The following is a 25,416-nucleotide window of genomic DNA, read 5'->3' on the forward strand; positions in this document are numbered from 1 at the left end:
GATTACCTTCTCAAGAAGGTAATGAAATGAATGCCATTTTTCAAGATCTGCATTCCAGAAGGATTCCAGGTTAGGATCATTGACCTACCATCAAAAACAAAAAAGGAAAACAAATAAATAAATAAAACTCTTTAATTAGGTTCCTCGTTGAAACTCAGTGAGACAATTTTATCCATGTGTGGATTTTGTAATAAGGTGAATATACTTCTGTGAAAACATTCTTTTATTTATACTGTTGGGCCTTGGTTCTGTGTCTTTTCAGTCATATACCTGAGAATGTAGTAGATAAAAATGACCTGAAAAAAATACACACAAAAAAATGACAGCCTTGAGTCGACACATGAATTAGGAATTGCTCTTAGGAGTTAAAATTGCTTTCCTCAAAAGCTTGACTAATTGATTCTGTCGTGTGCAAGTGCAGAGGTAGACAGCCCAAAGCTGGTGTGATAGCTTTGTGACTTCATCAAGGCTCCAGGCTGTGTTTTTTGCTTCCTCTGCCATGCTTGGCTTTCATCCTCCTGGTGGAATCCATCCAAGGTGGCTGCCACAGCTCTAGTTACTTTCTTCTGTACAGCAATAAAGAAGGATGAAAGGAAAAACTTGCTTGTCACTCTAAGGAGCTTTGCCAAGGTCTCATGGTGACCCTTTCACTGGGCCCACACCAGCTGCAAAAGAGGCTCAGAAATATAGTTCAGACAGCAACACTTTGTTGCTAAAGTAGATGAGGAGAAGGTGTGTGCCTCATAGGGGAGAGGCAGCTGAGGAGGAATATTTCAAGGAAAGAATGAGTGTCAGTGGAAGAAATACATCAACTTCATGCATAGTAAAATAAAATAAAGCTTTAAAACTCATGTAATCCTTGTATATTTAAATATACAAAATAACATAATATACATTATAGATAATATATTGTGTGTATAAAATATATACAATATAATATATGTAATAGTATATATTATATCATATAATATATTATATTGTGTATACTATATAATATACATTATATAGTATATATTGTGTGTATTATATATTATATATATAAGATTATATACATATAATATTATAAGAGGACATTTAATATCTACCACAAAGTTTGGAAGGAAAAAAGTTAGCTATAGATATCTACATATCCAAAATTTATATAACTTTTTCAAATATGTAATAAATCAAAGGGTATGAGCAGGAAACTCAAAAGCAAGAAAAGATCTAACAAAAATAAGAAAAGTTTAGCCTAACTAGCAAATTTGGGGGGGTTTCTTTTTTTCTTGTTTTTTTTTTGTTGTTGTTGTTGTTCTTTGTGGGTTTTTTTTAAGGGTTTTTATTTATTTATTATTTTATTTATTATTTATTTATTATTTATTTATTTATTATTTATTTTATTTTTTTATTTATTTTTATTGGAAAGTCAGATATACAGACAGGAGGAGAGACAGAGAGAAAGATGTTCCATCCACTGGTTCACTCCCCACATGGTCACAACAGCCAGAGCTGAGCTGATCCAAAGCCTGGAGCCAGGAACCTCTTCCGGGTCTCCCACGTGGATGCAGGGTCCCAAGGCTTTGGGCCGTCCTCAACTGCTTTCCCAGGTCACAAGTAGGGAACTGGATGGGAAACGGGGCCACCAATATTAGAACCAGCACCCACATGGGATCCCTGCTCATTCAAGCCGCTAGACATATCACACCGGGCCCTTAACTAGCAAATCTTGGGAAAACAAAAACAAAAACAAAAACAAAACAAAATAAAAAAACATGACAAGCCAGATCAGACTGACAAAGTCAGTAGAATCAGCAACCCCATGTAGAGGAGAGGGCAGAGGGACCCCTGGCGGTACAGGGGATATGGACAGGTACAACTTTCTGGGAGCAGTTTGGCAATATGCAACACATTTTAATGTGTGTCTTTCAACAAAAAACTTTTACCGTTGGAAACATATCCTCAGAAAATGGTACGTGCGGAATATGTATATAGAAAATGTTGAAAAGTTGCTCACAGTGATGAAATACCATAAATGAGCCAAATGTGATAACAGAGAATTTACTTTCTCCTGCCTTAATTCTGTACCATCATTAAAGTGAAACTGTACTTGTTTTTATCGACATAGAAGGATGTATATATGCACAAAGTAGGCTTTTTAAAATCTGCTTGGGGTGTTGCCATTTTAGACGCTCATATATGGGCACATGAATACATGTTATTTGCATAGTAAAAAAAGGAAGAATACAATATACATAGAAATATTAATGGAGGGCATTTATGGTATATTTTTTCCCCTTGCTTTTTGTATTTAAAACATTTTTAATGGCTCAGTACTATATATGTCATACTTACAGTGAATTCTGTATATGTCCTGTTTTAAAATGTGTTCTTCAAGCCTCACTTCATTCTGATAATAATGAATGATAAACCTTATGTACTTTATAGTTCCGTTACAGATTACTGGTTATATATAGTGACACACTGATTATTTTAGAGTTTCCTCTGTTTTATTCATCAGCAGTCATTTATTAAGCATGTAATATGAAAGTTAATTAGAATCCAGCCATAGGTAAAAAATACAGTTGAGATCCTGAAACTATATTGGCCAAGTGGGAAGCACAGAGGTATAACAAGTAAGCTAAGCTACAGTATTATACACAGGATGTTGGAGGCTTGCACAGGGTCCTCTAGGAATAGAGAAAAAACAAGGCATGAGCACGGAAGGAGGCACCATTTGTACCAAGTGTGGGGAGGCAGATGGGCATTGCCAGATAAGGGAGTGCAGATGTGCACGCCTGAGGCTTTATTTCAAAGGAAAGCTTCAAGGCCAGTGCAATGGCTCCACAAGGAAATGTTGTACCTGCAGCAGCAGCATCCTGTACGGGTGCCAGTTCTAGTGCCAGCTGCTCCAGTTCCAATCCAGATCCTGGCTTATGGACCATAAAGCAGCTTGAGTCCTTGGGCCCCTGCACCCTCATGGGAGACCTAGAAGAAGCTCCTGGCTGCTGACTTTGGATCAGCCCAGCTCTGGCCATTACAGTCATTTGGGGAGTGAATCAACAGATAAAAAGATGTCTTTTTTTCTCTCTGAAAATCTGCCTTTCAAATGAAAGTAAACAAATCTTTTCAAAAAATAAAAATAAATGGGGTTTGGTGCGATGGCCTAGTGGCTAAAATCCTCACCTTGAGTGCACCGGGATCCCATGTGGGTGCCAGTTCTAATCCCAGTGGCCCCACTTCCCATCCAGCTCACTGTTTGTGGCCTGGTAAAGCAGTCAAGGACAGCCCAAAGCCTTGGGACCCTATACCCACGTGGGAGACCTGGAAGAGGCATCTGGCTCCTGGCTTTGAATCAGCTCAGCTCCAGCCATTACAGCCACTTAGGGAGTGGGTCATTGGATGGAAGCTCTCCCTCTCTGTCTCTCCTCCTGTCTGTATATCTGCCTTTCCAATAAAAATAAATAAATCTTTAAAATAAATAAATAAATTAGATGGAGAATTTGGCAGCTATTCAAATGGGGGCAGGGAAACAGCGATGGAAAAGAATTTAAAAGCAAAGCAGGGAAAGAGGTAAATGAAACAACGGCCTGAGAAGGTGGGAGATGCTGGGATCCAGTGACGCAGAGAAGAAAAAAGAACGAGCGATCCTGGGAGAATTGGCAGCTGCTACACAGGAGTCCATTAGATGGGAAGGAGGGAGTCACTGCAGAGCACGTTAGGGAGCTGAGGGGGGACAAAGGTAATTTTTTAGTATTGAGTTATATTGAAGGGGCTCCTGGAAGTGTAAGGATCTCAAGGGCCTGATGGCTCTCCGAAAATTGTGCCTGATCCGTACAGGGAGTAGAGCATCCATGAGTGACCTGGAGGACAAACTGGTAAATAGTATGGCCCTGTCTTTGATAACTTTTGTCTCTGAATGAGCTGGAAAAATAGAGGAGCATGATGCTTCGCCTTTCCCTGTTTCAGTCTTGCTGTGGATCCCATTGACACATGTATCTTTGCTTCTGAAAAGGGAAAAACAATGTTTCTGGTATAATTTATGTTGACCTTGAAAAATGGGGACAGATTTTTATAAAACATGCTTATCACACTGTTTCATGTCAGGAAGCACAGATTATTTTGTTCTTTTATAATGAAAATCAAATGTGTGCTAAACCCATTATCAACAAGTCAAATCTACGTTTCCAAAGATCATATTTTCAAGTATTTTTAAAACTATAGGAAGAACCCTATACCAGTAGGATCATAAACAGAGACCCACACAGATATCAAAGACTGGGTCCCAGGAGAGAAATGACTTAGCCAAGATCATGCATCTAGTTAGTAGCAGAGCTTGTTGAAATAATCAGACTGCACTTTCCAAAAGCCTCAGAGACTTCAGAGAGAAGCTCTCAGTAAACATGGAGATGGAAAGTGAATGATTGAAGGGAGGAAGAAAGTTAGTTGTCTGCAGTTCTGAAGGGTGAGACTATGCCCTGGCAAGCTTCATGGGGGAGGAAATTGAAGACTGGCTCCCGGCAAGTGTGGTGAGTCACTGACTGAAGACCCGGGACAATGCCAAGTTGATATAACTAATTCCAAAGAAAGTAGTAGTTAGGACGGGTCTTTGACTATTTTATCACAACACAGCAAAGGATTTTGCAAACTGAATACATTTCATTTTGCAAAAAGCAGAAAACCAGGACATCAAATACCAAGGTAAATAAAAACAAAGAAATCACTGCTGGGAATTCCAGGTCCTGAAATATGGCAATGCCAGTATGTAGGCTCTCGATACCAAACCATGAGCAAGCTGCAGGAGAGATAAGATGGGAAGAGTTGAAGCCCACTGATAGGACATAATGATGAAGAGAGGAAGACTGAGCAAGCATTTTCTTGTACTTTATTCCTTGCCTTTGATCCCCTAGTGTGATCGTTGCCCAAATTGCTCTACAGTGGGACAGTGATGTCCAGAGATCTGGACAGGGAAACTCTAAGAAAGGCTTGGAGGCAAAGAGTGCCTGTGAAGTGGCTCACCACTTAGGATTTGCTCTGACACTCACCCTCCATGAAGATCGGGGTCTGCCCTAGAAGCTATGGTGGTACTGGAGGTGCCAAGTACACTTAAGAAGAAGCTTGGGACAGGAAGTGCTCAGGTGCGGCACTACAGGACCTCCAGCCTCTAGACTTCCACCCTGATAATCACTTCCTCCTCCCTACCTGAACTGGCATAGAGCACCCTAAGCTCTTCTGCTCCAGCACATATCTCAGAGCATGCCCCACATCCGGGACTCGGGGTGGGCGGGAAACCGGGTGGGGCTTCCCCCTCAATATCCCCCTTTACCTCAGATACAAGATGGAAACAATGTGGACATAATAGTATTACCCACTTCCCTATCCCCCTGAACCTTTTTTTTTCTTTTCTTTTTCTTTCTATAACTGTAATTAACTATGTAAAGATTGTCAACAACACAATAAAATAGATTATAAAAAAAATAATAATAAAGAACAAAAAAAAATATTAATATCAAGTTTTAACTTTGACACATAACCTAAATAATTAGTGACTTGAATGAGGCAAGTGTTGAGGCAGAATAGGAAAGCTGCCTCCTGTGATACCCACATGCCACATCGGAAGGCAGGTCCGAATCCCAGCACCTCCACTTCTGTTCCAGCTTCCTAATGAAGTGCTTGGAAAGACAGCCTAAGATAGCCCGAGTGGCTTCCAAGCCCAAGTGGGAAACTTGGCTTACTGGCTCCAGCCTAGCCCAGCCATGGGTATTGAAAGCGTTGGAAGAGTAAACTAGCAAATGAAAAAAAAAATCTCTCTCCTTTCTCTCTCTTTCTCTCTCATTTTTCCCTCCTCCTCTTATCTCCCTCTGTCTCTCCTGAGGAGAGAATTAGATCATTTTGAAAATTATTTCAAGTACCTCTGGTTTCCACTCTAGCAGTCTCTTTGAAGTCATTACCCTGTCATGTGGCAAGTTAAAGTTGAACATACTAAAAAATGAACAATTTTTCTTGGATCCAATCAGTAAAGTGAGACCACATGGACAGACACTGCCCCCAAAATAAATAGCCCAACAAAAATAAAGACAATCCCAGGGAATAACATTGCCTTTAAAATAGATAAGCACCCAGATACAGGGAAAAAAATGATATTAGTGTGGGAACAATGGTATTACCCACTTTCCAGTAGCCCTTGACCCTTTGTACCCTAATAAACTAAGTAAGATTATTTAAAAAATAAATAAATTATGCAAAAAAGGATAAGCAAATAATTTTTAAAAAGTGAACGAGAAATGAAAGAGCCAATTCTCAAAAAAGATAATAGCAGTACTTAGTATAGAGAGGCTTAACAACAGAGTATCAAAATATGTAAGACAAAACTGATAGAAATGCGAGGAGAAATCAATGAATCTTCTGTAATCGCTCTACACCTGTCAGTCAGAAATGGACAGATTCCACAGATACGAAATCATTACAGAAACATAGTTTGCATCTATAGGCATCCAACAACAGTGGAATGTACATCTTTCTCATATCAACATCATACATTCACCAAGACAGGCCACATCCACGGTCATGAAATACACCTGAATAGACTTTAAAATGTAACAACACAATGTCTGCTTTCAGATCACAGTGGAATGAAATTAGAAATCAATAACAATGGGGAGGGGGTGGAGGAATCCCAGATCCTATGGAACTGTGTCATAAAATGAAAAAAAAGCAAACCAAAAAAAGTAATCAATAACAGAAAAGGTAACTGGAAAAAGCTTAGAAATTAAACAACATATTTCTAAATATCACATGAATTAAAGAATTAAAGAACAACTTTCTTTTAAGATGTATTTATTTTTATTTCAAAGTCAGATAAATAGAGAGAGGAGGAGAGACAGAAAGGGAGATCTTCCATCCACTGATTCAATCCCCAAGTAGCTACAATGGCCAGAGCTACACTGATCCAAAGCCAGGAGCCAGCAGTGCTTCTGGGATCCCACGTGGATGCAGGGTCCCAAGGCTTTGGGCTGTCCTTAACTGCCTTCCCAGGCCACAAAAAGGGAGCTGGATGGGAAGCGGGCTCTGGGACTAGAACCGGCGCTCATATGGGATCCTGGTGCCTTCAAGGCGAGGACTTTTAGCCGCTAGGCCACCACGCTGGGCCCTAAAGAACAACTCTTTAGAGAAATTTTAAAATATTCTAAACTAGGATGGGCATTTTAGCACAAAGGGTTGATTTATGGCTTGAGACACCCACCTCTCACATCAGAGAGCCTAGCTTTGAGTTTCCCCTCCAGTTCCAGTCCAGATTCCTGCTAAGCAGGAGGACTCAGATGATGAAACATATACTTAGGTCCCTGCCAAGCGCTTGGGAGAACAGAAGGAAGTTCCTGGCTCCTGGCTTCAGCCTAACCCAGTCCTGGCTGCTGTGGATATTTGGGGAGTGAGTCAACAGGTTAAAAAACTTATTTCTCTTTATCTTTTTCTCTTTCTTTTTCTCTCTCCCTCTCCCCTTTCTCTTCCTATCCCTTCTCTCTGTTACACTGGTTTGTAAATAAACTAAAAAAAAAAAAAGTAGAAGGCTGGCATTATGACATAGTGAGTTAAGCCCCTGCTTGCCAATGCAAATATCTCATATGGGTAGCAGTTCATGTGCTGGCTAATCGACTTCCATCCACCTCCCTGCTAATGTGCCTCAGAAAAGCAGCAGAAGATGGCCCCAGATGGCCCTCTGCCACATGGAAGACTCAGACTCAGCTCCTGGCTTTAACCTAGCCCAATTGTAGCCATCTGTGTATGGAAGACAGTCTCTCTAACACTAACTTTCAAAATAAATAAGTAAATATTAAAAAAGAAAAAAACTACTCAAAGCCTATTTTGTACTAATTGTAAGTGAAAATGCAATAAGAAAAATAAAAGGAGTGTTAAAGGGAAATTTATATCATTAAATGCATACATTATAAGGGGGAAAAAAAGATCTGAAATTAATCATCTAAGCTTTTACCATAGGAAACTTGAAAAAAAATGAGTCAGATTAAATCCAAGGTAGGCAGAAAAAAAAGAAAATCAGAGCAGAAGTCACTGAAAACTAAAACTGGAAATAAAAGATAAAAGCAATGAAATCAAAAGCTAATTATTTTCAAACATGATAAGATTGATAAAGGGAGGGGGAAAGAGAAAGAGAAAGCAAATTACTAATACCATGCATTTAAAATGATTATAACTTCTTATCCTATGGATCGAAAAGGGATAATAAATGATTACTTTGAACAAGCTTTGATAACCTAGATGAAATGTACCAGTTCTTTGAAAAACACCATCTGCCAAAACAGATAAGAAGAAACAAATCATTGGGACGGGCTTATAAATTCTACATAAACTGAGTCAATAATAAATAATCTTCCAAAGAAGGAAGAATGAAATAGAGTCACTGGTGAATGCAACCAAACATTTTAGGAAAAATTATGCTAATTTTCCATAGTCTTGTTCAGAATATAGGGAGTGTTTCCTAACTCATTCTATCAGTGACAAATATCAAAACCAGATACCAAGTATTATAGGAATAGGAAAAGATTGGGCAACTGAACATAGATACAGAAATTCTTGACCAGAATATCAGTACTCAAATCCAACAAGGTGATATATTGTGACCGAGTGGGATTTGTCCCAGGTATGCATTTCTGTCATTAAAAAAAAATTAAAGTTGTGGACTGCTTTTGTGGAGCAGCAAGTTTGACCCACCACCTGTGATGCAAACATCCCATATGAGCACTGATTCAAGTCCCGGTTCCCTCACTTCCCACTCAGTTCCTTGTTAATGCACTGAGAAAGCAATAGAGAATGGTTCAAATCCTTGGACACCTGTCCTGTGGAAGACCTGAACGGAATTCAAAGCTCCTAACATTGACTTCACACAGCCCCAGCCACTATAGCATATTGAAAAGTGAATCAGTTGGGCCTGGCAGCGTGGCCTAGCAGCTAAAGTCCTTGCCTTGAAAGCCCCGGGATCCCATGTGGGTGCCGGTTCTAATCCCGGCAGCTCCACTTCCCATCCAGCTCCCTGCTTGTGGCCTTCCCAGGCAGTTGAGGACAGCCCAGTGCATTGGGACACTGCACCCACATGGGAGACCCGGAAGAGGTTCCAGGTTCCCGGCTTCGCATCGGCCCGTTGCGGCTCACTTGGGGAGTGAATCATCGGACGGAAGATCTTCCTCTCTGTCTCTCCTCCTCTGTGTACATCTGGCTGTAATAAAATGAATAAATCTTTAAAAAAAAAAAAAAGTGAATCAGTTAATGGAAGAATGCCCTTCTCTCTTTCCCTCTCCTTCCCTGTCTCCTTCTGTCTCTGTAATTCTGCCTTTTAATTAAAATCTCTTAAAAATTAAAAGCATGACCAAGCACATAAAGCCACATAATCATATTAATACAGAAAAAGGCATGTGACAAAATCCAATGACCATTCATGATGGAAACTCCCAGTAAACCAGGAATAGAGGGAAACACTATCAGTAAAGACCATCCACAAAATTCTACAGCTAACAATTCTACTTAGTAGTGAGAACTGGCAATTTTCCCATTAAGATCAGGAACAAAGCAAGGATGTCTCTCTCCACCATTGTGTACTGGAAGAACTCATTAGTATAAAGAAATAAGAAGAGGAAATAAAAGATGCACAGAATCAGAAGAAATAAAAATAGTTTTTGTTTGCAAATAGTGTGATCATCTATGTATAGGTTTTTTAAATCAATAGCAAAATAAAGCTCTCTTGAAACTAACAAAAAAATTATAGCAAAGCTGCAGGATACAAGGTGGGTTTATGAAAATCAATTCCTTACCTGCTTGTTCCCATAGAACAAGTGGAATCTGACATTTGAAACAGAATACCCTTTACATTTTCACCCCCCAAAATGAAATACTTCGACATAAATTCAACAAAATATGTACAAAGTATATTTGAAGAAAACTACAAAACTATGATGAAATAAATCAAAGCACCAAATGAGAAATATTTCATATTTGTGACAGTTTATCAATTCAACTGCAGCCAAAATCCCAGAATTTACATGTATTTTGCATATATTAACAAACTAATTCTAAAATTTACATGAAGAGGCAAAAAATGGGATTGTTAAAACAATATTGAAGGGGAAAACTTCAGAGTTGGAAGAGTAGAAATAATCAATTTTAAGACACTAATCAAGACAGTGTCATGCTAGCAAAGGAATAGATGAATGGATCAATGGATTATAACAGAGAGCCCAGAAATAGATCCACAGTAATATTCACCTGATCTTTGACAAAGTAGCAAGAGAATGCAATTGAAAAAAAGTCTTTCCAACAAATGTGATAACTGGACATCCTACGCACAGACTTAGACATCAATTCTTAACAAAAACAGGATTTCCACGTTAATTTTGGCTCACCTTTGTTGTATGTCACCTTTTTTGTTTCTCCTTCCTCTACTTGCTATGTCTTGATATCTTTAAATATCAGAAAGGTAGGCTTGTTATTATGAAATGTATACTACAGTAATATTTATACTACAGTAATAATTTCAGAAAAAACAATAAGGTGGAGTGAGAAAGGGAGCAGGGAAACGGAGAAAGGAATGCCTATGCTTCTAAACCTGTATTGTGAAAATGTAAATCTACTCATTTTATATAAATTAGAAACAAGAATAAAAATAAGTAATAGAATAACGTTTACCAAAAAAGAACTCAATGTGCATCACAGACCTAACTATAAGATGATATGCCATATAATTAACATAAGGATAAAGTGTAAATCATCACAGGTTTGATGATGACATTTTTTAGGTTTTTATTTTATCTATCTATTTATTTATCTATTTAGTTATTTGAATGGCAGAGTTACAGAAAGAGGAGACAGGAGGGAAGGAGGAATTGAGGGAGAGAGGGAGAAAGAATTCAAGAGAAAGAATCTTGCATCTGCTGGTTCATTCCCCCAAATGGCTGCAACAGCCAGGGGGAACCTGGAACTTCTTCCAAGTCTTCTATATGGGTTCAGGGACACAAGTACTGCTTTCCCAGACACATTAGTACAGAGCTGGATGGGAAGGGTGTAGCTGGGACTCAAACTAGCGCCCATATGAGATGCCGGTGCCACAGGCTGAGGCTTAGCATACTCAACCACAATGCCAACCCAATGATAGCTTTTAAATTCAACACCAAAGGAGAAATCAATGAAAGAACTGATCAACCAAATAAGCAACAACTATTTAAAAACAGGTAAAAATGTCAATTGGCATACTTCACTAAAAAAGGTGAAACTCAGATGTCTTGAGGTTTCATTGTCACAGATCATTAGGCAATTGCAAAGTAAAGCAACAGTGAGATATCACTACACACCTATGAGAATGACAAATCCAACACATGGACAACGTGAATTGCTAATACGGATACAGAGCAGCAAAATATTCATTCATTACTAATAGGAGTATAAATAGCACAACTAATTTGGAGGACAGTTTCTTACAAAACTGTACGTACTTTCATCATATAACCCAGCAATTATACTACTTGATATTTACCCAAGTAGGTTCATCAGATTAAGCTGCCACTTGCAATACCAGCATCCCATACAGGAGAACCAGTTTGGGTCCCGGCTGCTCTGCTTTCAGTCAGCTCCCTGCCAATTAGACCGAAAAGCAGTGTATGATGACCGAAGTACCAGAGTCCTTGCTACCCACATGGGAGGCCTGAGGAATGTCCGGACCTCTGGCGTCTGCTTGGCCCACACCTGGCTGTTGTGGCCATGGGGAGAGTGAACCAGCAGATGGAAGGGTCTCTTTCTCTCTCTGTCTCTGTAATTCCTCTCAGTAATTCTCTCTCAGTAACCCTGCCTTTCAAATAAATAAAATAAATATTTTCTCAAAAAAAAAAAAAAAAACCAGCTGATGTCCATCCAAAATAGACGTGAACATTTCCAGCAGTTTTATTCAAAATCGCTCAAACCTGGAAGAAGCCAAGCCAGCTGTCGCTCAGCAGGCGCAGTCACACGTATAATGACAGTTCATTTAAGGAACACTTATAATATTTTTATCTCCTAATGACATTTTGGCTTCCTTGTTTGTATGAATGTACTCTGTGATGTTAGCACGGTGATGACATTGGCTGACAGTGCAGCTCTCAGAGTGCTTCCCTGTCATTAAGTGATTCATGACTGTGAAGTACTTCTAGACAATTAAATGTTTTTCAGTAGTTAAGATACATGAGTTCTCAAGACAAGAAGAGACAGAGAAACCTCACATGCATATTTCTAAGTGAAGGAAGCCGAGCTGAAAGGCTGTGTACTGTAGGATCCCAATTGCACGGCACTCTGCAAGAGACTCTGAAGACCGTCATCCCTCGGTTGCTGATCGCTACAAAAGGCAAGAACAAGAGGTGGGGAAAAAGGGTTTTTTTAGGGCAATAAAGATACTGTATGGTTCCACAATGACAGATATACATCATTATATGTTTTTCAAACACCAGCATACAATATACATTACCAAGAGTGAACCCTGATTTAGAGGCTTCAAGTGTATGCTCACCAATTCTAACAAGCATGGGACCTGGATAATGAAGAGAGGCAAGCTGCACAAGGCTAGGAACAAGGGGCTCTGGAAAATCTCGGGGCTTCACGCACACTTTTGCTGTCAACCTAAAACTGTTTCTAAAACGTAAAGTCTGGTGTTTTACTACTTTATTATTTTTTTAATTTTGAATTTTATGGTACAATTCCATAAGGTCTGGGATTTCTCTACGCCCTCCTCAAATTCCCAACCCCTGGCTGATTAAAATCTATTTTTTTTTAAGATTGTTTTTATTTTTATTGGAAAGGCAGATACACAGAGAGAAGGTAAGACAGAGGGGAAGATCTTCTGTCCACTGATTCACTCCCCAAGAGGCTGCAATGGCCAGAGGTGAGCCAATCAGAAGCCAGGGGCTTCTTCTGGGTCTCCCACACAGGTGCAGGTTCCCAAGGCTTTGGGCCGTTCTCAGCTGCTTTCCCAGGCCGCAAGCAGGGAGCTGGATGGAAAGCAGGGCTGCTGGTACACGAACCAGCACCCATATAGGATTCCAGCACATGCAAGGTGAGGACTTTAGTCACTAGGCTATTGCGCCAGTCCCAAAAGTATATATTTTTTTAATCTATCAGTTGCTTTCCACTGCCCACAAAGTATAGAATGATTTAAGATTACAAGGATAGCTCATTGTCATAAAAATGTATCTATGTAATTCATCTCATGAACACCAAGAGAAAAAGATGTTCTTGCTAAATGTAGAAATAAATGTTTTTTAAAAATTAGTTAAATTTATTTAGTAAATAATTAATATTTAATCAAACAAAAACTTTGAAAACTGTGGGTAAAAAATTAAATCAGAGGCGAGAGGAGCGTTTGATGCAGGTGCTAAGATGCTGCTTGAGACCCCTGCATCCTATATTGGAGTGCCTACTTGGCTCCTACCTCTGCCCTGGATTCCAGCTTCCTGCCAGAGGTGATGGCTCAAGGGGACAGATCTCTGCCACCCACATGATTGACCTGGACTAAGTTCCTAGTTCCTAGGCTATGAACCAGTAGATGGGAGGTCTCTCCCTGTCTCTGTCTCATAGCCTCTCAAAGTTCTTAAAAGTTTTTATAAGATTGAAAGAAGAATATAAAATACGCAGTTAATAACATTATGCACATGAAACATTCAGTGAGACCAGTAGGCAGGTTACCAGAACCAGTCAGAGAGTGTAGTAAGTTTGCCAAAAATGTAACATGCAGAGAATAATAACAGAAAAAATGAGTGGAAAATAAGGCACCACTGAAATAACAAACAGAAAGTGTGAAGTGTCTAGGAATTGACCCCATGAAGAACACATGAAACTTTAAGGAGGTAGCACTTAATGAAAAAGATAAAATAAAAGGAAAGCTGAATTATTTCAGTGAGACCGTATATTGAAGAATAGGACAACTTAGCATTTTAACAGTATCAGTTTTCCCTAAGTTAAACTCTAAATTAGTTAATTCCAATAAAAATATCAGCTGGAATTTGGGGAAAATCTGACAAACTGATTCTAAAAGCTGGAAGGAAGTATAAAATTTCATGATTATCTCAGACCATTTTGAGAAGAATAAAATGGAGAAAGAACCGCAGTGACCAAATCATCAACTTTACAAACCCTGGAAATGTGAACAGCAGAAGATGCCCTACCCTACACAGACCCAGGCATTCACGGAACTCCATCTGTGACAGGGATAGGGTACCAAATGATATGATCTTTGGAAAAACTGACTCACAGAGTAATAATAATAGTAGTACTAGTGGTAGTAGTAGACTTATTCCATTTTAAAAAATATTGCACTCGATCAAGAAAGAAACCAAAATTACTTCAGATATTAAGAGAGCTGATGTGAAAGAGAAGACCATAGCCAGTAGGAGAAAATGTAGCTGAATATCTTCATGACTCTAGGATGGAAAAATTATTAAGCAAGATTCAAAATGCACAAAACATGCATAACTTTAGCAACCTCCAAGTAGCTGCTATGTCTGTGTGACAAATACAGCATAGAATTATCAGTAAGTAGAGGGTCTGGAATGAGACAGTGTTGAAAATTGATAACTAATCATTCTCTAGATTATAAAAGTATTTCTGCAAATCAGGGGGAAGACAGAAAATAGAAAAAAAAAACTTAAGACACGTGAATAGGCAGGTCACAGATGGGGAAAAGCACAGAGCCAGTAAGAAATGGAGAACTTCACGCTCATAGGAAATCAGAGAAGAAAAAGCACAATTAAATTAAATACTACTTTATACTTAGCAGATTGGCAAAATTAGAAAGTCATGAAATACTAAGTGCTGATAAAGAAATGAGAACTCTCATGCCTTTTGGGTGTGGAGTGGGATGATTTAGAGCTCAAACAAGTGGTGTTTCATGAAATAAAATGTGAATGTACTCTGTTATCAAGCAATCCTGTGCATGTGTGTCCAGAAATGCTCTTACACAAGCACACAAGGGGACTTGAGCGGTTATGTTCACTGCATTCTATTTGTATTCAAAAAGCTGGAATGAACTTCCTGCATGTTTCTAGGACAGTGGATAAGGCAAGGATTTAGGCAGAAGTCTGAAGGAACGAGCCCAGTTGACATAGTACCGCAAATGGGGTATATACCAGAAGTATACTATGTAGGAAACAGGGTAGAAAGATCATAGATTTTGTTTTCCAATAGACTTTGTGAAAATATAACACACAGGGTTCAATGTGATAACCTAGTGGCTAAATCCTCACCCTGCATCCACCGGGATCCCATATGGACGCTGGTTCATACCCCAGCTGCTCCATTTCCTTTCTAACTCTCTGATTGTGGCCTGGAAAAGCAAGATTGGATGGCCCAAAGTCTTGAGACCCTACACCCACACAGGAGACCTGGAAGAAGCCCCTGACTCCTGGCTTCGGATTGGCTCAGCTCTATGTTGTGGCCACTTGGGGAGTCAATCAGTGGGAAGATCTTTCTGTCTCTCTCCTCTCTGTAAATCTGACTTTTTAATAAAAAAAAGATAAGTAAATCTTTAAAAAAAAAAAAAAAGGAAGAAAGGAAGGAAGACAGACAGACACAGGCACAATGCAACACTAATTTTCAATGACACTTGTTTATGTAAATCAACACATTGGGCCTGGTGTAGTAGCCTAGCAGCTAAAATCCTCACCTTGAACGCATCAGGATCCCATATGGGTGCTGATCCTAATCCTGGGGGCCCCACTTCCCATCCAGTTCCCTGCTTGTGGCCTAGGAAAGCAGTCGAGGATGGCCCAAAGGCTTGGGTTTCTGTACCCATGTGGGAGACCTGGAAGAGGCTCCAGGTTCCTGGTTTCAGATTGGCGCAGCTCCTGGCCATTGTGGCCACTTGGGGAGTGAATCATCGGACAGAAGACCTTCCTCTCTATTTCTTCCTCTCTGTATATTTGACTTTCTAATCAATAAAATAAAATAAAATAAAAATTTTAAAAATCAACACATGGAAGGTGAATAAGAAGGTACACATTCCATTTAGTAGAGGCATCTATGAGAACATAGGCAAGAAAGAGGAATGTAAGATAAAGGGGGAAAAATCCTAACAATATTGCACATGGTCTTTGCAGTTGGTGATCTTGCTCTCTGTAGAGTTACAAGAATGAAATAAGCTTCAGAAGCTCAACAAGAGCAAAGTAAACAACCCTGTTAAGAAATGGACAATGGACATGAGCTGGCATTTTTCAAAAGAACAAACTGAAACGTCTAATACACATATGAAAAAATGCTTAGCTCTTAGGGAAATGGAAATAAAAACCACACTGAGATTCCACCTAACTCCAGTGAGAATGACCGACATAAAAGAAATCAACAAACAGCAACTGTTGGTGAGGATTTGAGGGGAAAGGTATCCTACTCCACTGTTGGTGAGAGTGTAGACAAGTGCAGCCAATATGGAAGTCATCATGGAGAGTGTTCAGAAAACTAAAAACTGATCTACCATGTGACCAGCCATTCCACTCATGAGCATATATATCCAAAGAAAATAAAATCTTCATGTGGGAGAGCAACCTGCAAGCTTGTATTTATAGCAGTACAATTTACAAAAGCAAAAACATGGAAATAATCCAGATGTTCATCAACAGATGAATGGATAAAGAAACAATGGTATATTTACTCTGTGGAATACTACGCAGCCACAAAAAAGAATGGATTGTCGGCAACAAAGTGCTCCCAACTGGAGACCATCATGCTTAGCGGAATAAACCCGTCCCAAAAGGACAAACACCATGTGTTCTCTATGATATGACAGCTTTTACACGAATTACAAAAGAAACAGACATAGGCATTCAAGTAGATAAATATACTGTCACATGAACCGTGTTTACAGAGATCAAGGAAAGTTATGTTGTGACCCACATCTCTACTCCTGAATAAAAGTACGATTCCCATTTTGAAGCATGTAAATATACTTATACAGCATGATACTAAATTTTCTACCTGTATCATGTCACAATAAACTTCAGTAGCAGACAGTTGACCTTGTAATGATTACTAAAGGACTATACTGCTGTGATAATTGGGGAAATAATAGTAGGGTATGGGGAGTGGGGTATGAGGAGGGAGGAAGAGGAGGGGAAGAGAAGAACTCGTATACATACAAAACCATAAAAAAGAAATAGTATTTTTTTTAAGATTTTATTGTTAATGGAAAGCCGGATATACAGAGAGGAGGAGAGACAGAGAGGAAGATCTTCCATCCGATGATTCACTCCCCAAGTGAGCCGCAACGGGCCGGTGCTATGCTGATCCGATGCCGGGAACCAGGAACCTCTTCCGGGTCTCCCACGCGGGTGCAGGGTCCCAAAGCTTTGGGCCGTCCTCGACTGCTTTCCCAGGCCACAAGCAGGGAGCTGGATGGGAAGTGGAGCTAGCTGCCGGGATTAGAACCGGCGCCCATATGGGATCCCAGGGCTTTCAAGGCGAGGACTTTAGCCGCTAGGCCACGCTGCTGGGCCCGAGAAATAGTATTTTTTAAAGAATGGAATAAAATTTGTGACCCTGCAATCCTTAACAAAAAAACTGCTTCTTCTTCTAATTCAGCTGGTGTAAGTTATTGTTTCTCTGTAACTTCATGCACTCGGAGTTTCCCTCTTCCTTTCCCCCATAAAGGGTTGCTGGCTCCTCACCAAGTCTCTGTGAACCCTGAGGGCACGGACAGCATCCTGGTGACTTGGCAGCCTCCCGGGAAAGCTGCCCCTGCAGTTCTGGAGTATGTGGTGGAATGGAAGGAGCTCCTTCCGGGAGGCAGCACACAGCCCCCTCTGAACTGGCTGCGGCTCCCGCCCTACAGTGTGTCTGCTGTGCTGTCAGGTACCTTCTGGAGGGAGCCTCAGTTCACATTTGTTTGGAGAAATTGCAGGCCTCAACCTATAACTTTTGCTTCCAGTTAGAGGTGACTGCACGGTAAGGGACACATGTGATGCCGTTGGTCTTTCAAGGCAGTGCCTGAGTGTCCCATTGCAGCTAAGGAACAGCAAGGTGTCTGCAAAGACTGGTTTTTCTGGGAAATACCCATTAATAGCATAGTGCCAAATAAGGTTAGGGGTAATTGGATCAAACACGTCTGACTGAGAAATCAGTTAGCTGATCAGTGTGATAGGCACCCTCAGTGGGAGGAATGTATGCAACTCTCAGAAGAATCCCATGCTCTAAGAGTCATTGTGTCCATCATGCAGACGAGGAAACTGGGACATCTTTGATTCCAACATGTGCGTATTGTTTACACAACAATAAATCCAGAATTATCTATATGGTACTTGGTGTCTCTCATCCTCAAATGAGAGAAAGCATCTGAAAATATAGTAAAACCACTGGCCAGAGTTTTGTCATTTGTAGGCATAAATTCAGCGGAGTTGTTTAGAAGAAATGCTGTTGCTTTGCAGCCAGACTACTTGGGATTGAGTCCTGCCTCTTTCAGTAGTTCTGTGTGCTTCAGGATGAATTACTTACCTTCTCTGGGCCTCCATTTCCTGTTCTGTAAAATGAGGATGATAAAATTACCTACCTCATTAGGTTGTTGCTGGGACTAACTGAATTAATTCAGAGGAAACTATTTTGGACACAATCTGCCATATTTTAAGGTTTTGATAATCTGGTTGTTATATTATTATTAAATGTAACAGAGCTAAGACTTTAATAGATTTTCAAGCTCTAAATCCCATAATATTTTCAACACATCACAGCAATTATTATACTGAAGAGGCTGAACACACCCTGCTTAAAGAGAAATGATTTGCACAAATGAATAAAACACGCTACAAGGTAATACGTGAGCTGGTCCTAACGTCTGCACCTCTTTTGTGGAACCCAGACTTCTGGTAGACTATACGTTCATTATTGCCTTAGCAAGAACATTGCCTAGATAACCTAGTGAGCCACCGGAGGGGGATCAGCAAGTCACTGAGACTCAAGCCTTTCATCTGTGCACCAGTTAGCCTGTAGAAGAGAACTGCAGATGGAGGTTGGGGTGGGGTGGCTTTATGGGTGCTGCTGGTTTTGATGTGTTGCTTTGGAGAGCAAACTAGTCCCTGCTTCAACAATTTAAATCTGTATTTACTTACTTGAGAAGCAGAGACAGAAAGCTCTCATCTTTCGGTTCACTTCCCAAAAGCCCACAATGCCCTGGGCTTGGCATCACCTGGTACCTCCCAGGGTACACACTGGCAGGAGAGTAGGGTTGGGAGCAGATCCAGGACTTAAACCAAGGCACCCTGGCATGGGGAACAGGCATCCCGAGGAGCAACTTAACCCGTAGTCCAAACACCTGCCTTCCTGTTTGGGGATTTAAGAAGGCAGAAATCAGCTCTGCCACCTCTTTGCCACCTCTGATGCCATCTAGTAGGAAAATTATCTCTCACAGCAGCAATGTTTTTGCAGTAGACTCAAGTTTCTTTCAAGGTTGTCAATGGCCATCAAATCAAGTGAAACAGTGGGAAGTAAAAGCACTTACTGAACTTTAAACTGTCATGCAATTGTAAACACTTATTATAAATTGTATCAGGCTTACCCCCTATGGGATAGTTTATACTATATATGGTTCCTTACGATTCCTGTAATTCTATACAAAAACCACAGAAGAGTTGACAAGAGAGAGTATTTTCCACAGCTAATAAAATAAAATGTAAGTACTTGAGAAATACTCATTTGAATAAAATCAATATACTAAAGAGAAAATAACTTTATTAATTAAAGTTGTTCTCCTGCTTGAAAGCACTTGGGTAGCCATTGGTTTATGTTAATTTTACATTCTGGAAATAAATACTTAGATAACTTAGAAATTCATACTTAAAATGAACTAAAAATGGCTCTTTCCAGTCAATAAGATCATGCAATGCAATTGCAAAGGCTTGAGCTCTCCCCAGCTGGAGCTGGAGCTGATTTGGGTTTTTGGGAGGAGGCCAGACTGTAACCTGACTCCTAGATTGTAACTTTGTGGGGCCTACAAGTCCTGCCATGTCCCAGTGAAAGTGCTCTTACTGGGTAAGGCCACTCCTTTCACAAACGTAAGATCCTGGTGTCTAGGAAGCCTCCCTTGATGCCTACACTAGTAGGAACCTTCATGTGCACATTGCCACTTTCATGGCTTCTAAAATTGCTCCTCATTATTGATCACGTAATGTTTGCCTTCTCCTACTCTTGACAAGTGAAATCAGCCTTATGCAGAAAAAACACCTGAGAGAAGGTTTATAAACACTGAGACAGGGCCTTTGCCCAACAGTGCCAGGTGGATTTGTACGTGTTGGGAGTAGTGGACAGTGAATCAGAAACTGGCGCCAGACTGCAGAAAAGAGATGATTGCCTTAGGACCGTGAGCTTCATCCATTGAAGGCTTCTTTGGCATGGGATAGATCTAGAGATTTTTTTCATACAAGAATCAACCAGTTAAACAGGAGTCCTCGAGGTCAGAACCAGGGAACAAGCTTACTGGGAAGGCTCCTCTGGGTTGAAACGGAAATGCCTGCTGTGTTTTGGAGCCAGGTAGTTTCCCAGATCAAACCATTCCCAAGATCAAACCTAGCCCCTAGAATTCAGCAGTTCTCAGTGCCCCCTGCCCTGAACCATGTTTTGCATGGCAAAAAGCAATGGAACCACTTGCAGGCTCTAGGAGCACCATGAGTGGCCCCTTCTTTAGCTAAAGGCAGAACAAACAGACCCTGGAAGCAAAAAGTCACATACCAGACCCTTCTAAATGAAACATGACTCTATATTCTGTGTTACCCTTTGGGCTTCTGGGTCTGGATGATACCCATGAAGAATTTTTGGATTATGGAACTAAGCTCACTGTGTCCTTTCTCCATTTCACCGGGTTCATGAACTTGAATTGGAACACACCCATGGCATGTGTTTTGATCTTGTTCTTATTTCACCGCACTGGTGGAATGACTTGGCTTCATGTGCTACCTATTTTCTAGAATATGTAAGGGATGATGGATTTTCATCCGAAGTATACGTCTTTAGTAAAACATGCTGTGCTGGAAAATTCCCCTTCCCTCAAAAGGAAGTTATGAAGTCCTAATCAACTGTCAGCGTGGGGAATCCGAGCTGTCTATTAGTAAGGCATCAAATAGCATGGGGCAGACTCTTACTTTGGCCAGCTCTTATTATAGTTACCAATTAGGTAACTCACTTTCTTTTTCCTTCGAAGTATTCATTAGGATGTAAAGATGTGTCAAGGGCAATATGTATGAGAGGGTCCTTTGCTTCACAGATGACAGAAATTGAACTCAAGAAAATGAGGAATTTGGGCTTGAAAGAGAGACTTGCCAATAAGCCAACAAAAATTGTAAAGTGCATTTTAAAAACTAGAAAGGAGATTAACATACCTGGGCACCTTCCAAATCTCCCAGGCTGGGAAGCAACTGAGATCTCATTGAAATGTGGTCCGGGAGGGATTAGGAAGGAAGCAGGAATCAGATTGCATCAGAGAGCACCCAGGTTAGTCACACCCGCCACCATACTGCTGGGTCGGATCCCGATAAGCATCATGGAAAGCCATCCGGGTGCTGTGTCTGCAAAACTGCAGCCTCACTTTTTCGTAAACAGTCCAAAGACTGACTTGTAAAAGTCAAATTCTTTTCTGGAAGGTGAACATTTGAGTGACCCTGTTCACTTATATGGGAAGAAACTCAGTCTGGTTGGTTTATCTCATGCATGGGAGTTGGAAGCAGTGGTTTCCCAAAGTCAGTGTTTGGCAAATAGAAAGCTGAGCATTTGTTCCTTTCCTTTCAGTCCAGCCCCTGCTTAAGCCATCTTTGTCCTAAGAAAAAAGCCAGAAACCCCTAGGCTGTAGATATTAAGATGACTCTTGTTAGTGACTCACTGGCAATAGCAGGCATGTAAAAACTCCCCCTCTCCTTGCAGAGAACATCCAATCCTACGTGTGTTATAAAATCCGTGTGCATGCACTGTCAGCGGGGCAGATGGGATGCAGCTCCATCCTGGGAAATTCCAAGCATAAAGGTGAGGCATGGACCCTTCGCCAACTGATGCTTTAGGAGAACAATTTGGATTTAGCAAGTGACAGAAGCCTGCTTTGTTCTATTTTACAGCACCGCTGAGGGGCCCTCACATCAACAGTATCACAGAGGATAAGGGCAGGGTTTTGATTTCCTGGGACCACCTTCCAGCCAAGGAGCAAAGGGGCTGCATTCTCCATTACAGGATACACTGGAAAGAGCGGGACTCCAATTCCCAACCTCAGTTCTGTGGTATGTATGACAACCAGGTGCAGTGGGGACTTTCGTATCTGGATGTCAGGAAAACACAAATGTGTGCAAGCTAAGATTCTACAAGTATGAGAATTTCTGAAGGGAAGACAGAGACAGTAGAACCCCACACACATGCAAAACTACATGACACATAAATGGCTAAGAATACAGAAATGGAGCCCAGTGCAGTGACTCAGCGGCTGAATCCTTGTATTGCATGTGTTGGATCCCATATGGATGCCAGTTCATGTCCCGGCTGCTTCACTTCCCTTTCAGCTCCCTGCTTGTGGCCTGGGAAAGCAGTGGAGGACGGCCCAAAGCCTTGGGACCCTGCACTCACATGGTAGACCCGGAGGAGGTTCTTGGTTCCTAGCTTCTGATCAGCTCAACTCTGGCCATTGTGTCGCCATGGGGAGTGACCAAACAGCATAAGATCTTTCTCTTTGCCTCTCCTTCTCTCTGTAAATCTTCCTTTCCAATAAAAATAAAATAAATCTTAAAAAAAAACAGAGGGAGAGATTACAGATATGAAGGAAACCAAAAAGGCTCTGCAGGGGTGGCTTGCACAGATAGGCAGTAATTCACTAAGCAATGAAGGCACTGAAGTGCCCCCATGTAGACCCTTGGGGGACACAAGGAATGCATTTGGGGAATTTTTTGAATCTCCAAATTGGCAATTACCATAAATATATATTCAGTTATTCTTAAAGTGAATAAAATAGTATATAAAATAAGTATGTCTTTATGAACCATAATTATTCTTTAACTATAAGGCTAAAGCAATTAAAATAAATTCTGGCTTTAGCATTATGAATTTTATGAATCACTCATTCATGCAACCATTCCAAATCACTTGCTGGATTTGATGTTCTAATCTTTGATCTAATCTATCCCCCATCCCTGGGAGGTGGTTTGACCTGCTTTTTATTTTGTAAACAGCTGACTTTCCTTTGGAAGCAGTTATTAAAAGGCATAATATACTTGAGGTCTTTTTCTGTATTCGAACATCTATATTTTGCTTTTCTCTCTCAATAATATGTACAGGAAATCTCACATCAGTTCATGTGGATTTTCCTCTGATTCCATACTACTTCACCATAAATCTTTAAAAACATCAGTTTCACTAATCTACCACTGATCTTTTAAAAGATTTTTTTAGCTGAAAAACGCAAGTGACAGAAAGTAGGGGGAGTGGAGGTCTTCCACCTACTATTTACTCCCAAATGCTTAGAACAGCGAAGACTGGGACAGTCTGAAAGCAGGATCCAGGGACTCTGAGTCTCTCACACAGGTGGCAGAGATGCAAATTCTTGAGCCTTCATTGGCTATCTTCTCAGATACATAGGCAGGAAATTGGATTGGTAGCTGCAGTAGCCAGGACTCCAACTGGAACTCCAGTATGAGGTGCAGGCATCCCACTGTGTCACAAGGCTACTACCACCCCTTTGATTAAACAGGCTTCACACCAACAAAATTTCTCACTGTACCTGTTGGACCAAGTCAGCCTCTTCGTGGACTCTCTGAAATTACTCACATGAATTTCTCCCCTCAAAATATTGTGTTTGGCATGGGTTAAACTGAAATGCCTGCTTACCACCAGATATGGTCAGTTGGATCTTGAAGGTGCTCTTGAAGATGTGGAAAATGCCTGACATAAATCTGATGATTCTGAAGCCTTTGAAAGAATCTTTTCAAATAAGATAAAACGGGAAAGAAACACAGATTCACAGTATTTCATACCAGTTTAGATTAAATTTCCATTTAACTCAGTGAGTACTTATTGATGAATAACACCAGTTTCTTCAGAGACTTCACAATCTACTGAGAAAGATTTAAAAAACTACACAAAAGAGATGTACCTGCTACCGTGAAGGACTGCCAATTACCTGTGATGTCTGGCAACCAACAGTCATTGGTAAATTCACAAGGGCAGTTTCTTGGAAGATTTAGGAAGTGACAGGTTGAGGAAGAGGGAGAAAGTAGGCATCACATAGCAAAATGAGGATGGTGACTTAGGGAAGAAAGAGCCCTATTTTAGTTGTATTTTGGGACAGTTGACCAGCCAAAAGTACTAAGAACACACATAGAGCGTAGCGGGAGCAAAAATCAAAGGACATCTTATGCTGCTTGTGGGGAAAGGAGGAGTTGAAGAACTGAAGTAGGCCAAGCAATCTGCATTCCAGAGAGTTCTATTAGTGCCTTGATGCTATTTTTCTTCTCCAGAAGACATACAGGTCAGTAGCCTTTAGCAAATAGGCCATCTTGTCCTACAAGGTTTTGCAGCAGCTTCTCAAAAGGAAGACTGTGAGGTCAAGGACAGTGTTTCTGCAGAAGTGGACTGCCTGCTCAGATGACTGGCAGCTGTCCAGCAGCTGGGGGTCCGAGTGCTCTGGTACACAGCTACTCCTCTGGAGGTTTGTTGGTATTGCCACATGCTCTAATGGACCGAGAGCATGCGTGTTTCTCTACCCAACGCACAGACACCGTGCGTTGTTACTTCCAATGCTATTTACCAATAGCCCTGAGTCATCACAAGAGTAGAACCCAGAGAAATTTGCTCACCAGTGTCTCCCCTGTACCTAGAACACAGCCAGGCCCATAATGCTGGTATTTAATAAAATGCATGTGCTGAATAAGAAGTGGATGAATACTGTTCTCCCTTTTGTTGAAAACATTGGAGATAATTGGATAAAAAGTGTATTTCCAGTAACAATGCAGTTATTTTACCTGGTTACTTGACCTTGCTACCCAGTGCTTGTTTGATGATTAGACTAATACAGCTTCCTAAGCAGGTGCCTTTATCATTTAACCATCCAGAGTCTAAAATTTCAGCGCCAAGGCTTGAATGCCTTGTTCTATCACTGCCGAGATCACAGCTGAGGGAGGTGGGACCGGTATTTCCTGCTTGACTTCTTGACTTGTTTCTCCTGTTATGCAACTCTGCCTGTTTTGCCAACCAAACTGCTGACACCATCATGATCCTCTCTGCTCCCCCATGGAGTTTCTATTTTTGTTCTTCCAATACACGTGTGTGAATAAACCTTATCGGCCCAGCAAACCATACAGATCCTTTGCCTTCTGTTCCATCGCCTCATTCCACTCCCAGAGCTAAGAATACCTTCACACAGTTACATGGTTGACTCTGTTGCTTGCTGATGTTTTACTGCAGCAAGAAGAGCAG

General features: G+C 40.7%; 1 protein-coding gene across 1 annotated transcript in view; it reads left to right on the forward strand.

Annotated features, from left to right (window-relative positions):
• The window catches only part of IL12RB2 (interleukin 12 receptor subunit beta 2), a 97,558-nt gene that overhangs the window by 53,753 nt on the left and 18,389 nt on the right, over positions 1 to 25,416 (forward strand). The window contains exons 10-12 of the mRNA XM_058657858.1: positions 17,638 to 17,838; positions 21,889 to 21,987; positions 22,077 to 22,235. Coding sequence (XP_058513841.1) covers positions 17,638 to 17,838; positions 21,889 to 21,987; positions 22,077 to 22,235 — 459 coding nt within the window. The remainder of the gene's footprint in view (positions 1 to 17,637; positions 17,839 to 21,888; positions 21,988 to 22,076; positions 22,236 to 25,416) is intronic.

This window comes from Ochotona princeps, chromosome 2 (assembly GCF_030435755.1).
Source record: "Ochotona princeps isolate mOchPri1 chromosome 2, mOchPri1.hap1, whole genome shotgun sequence".
Classification (NCBI taxonomy): domain Eukaryota; kingdom Metazoa; phylum Chordata; class Mammalia; order Lagomorpha; family Ochotonidae; genus Ochotona; species Ochotona princeps.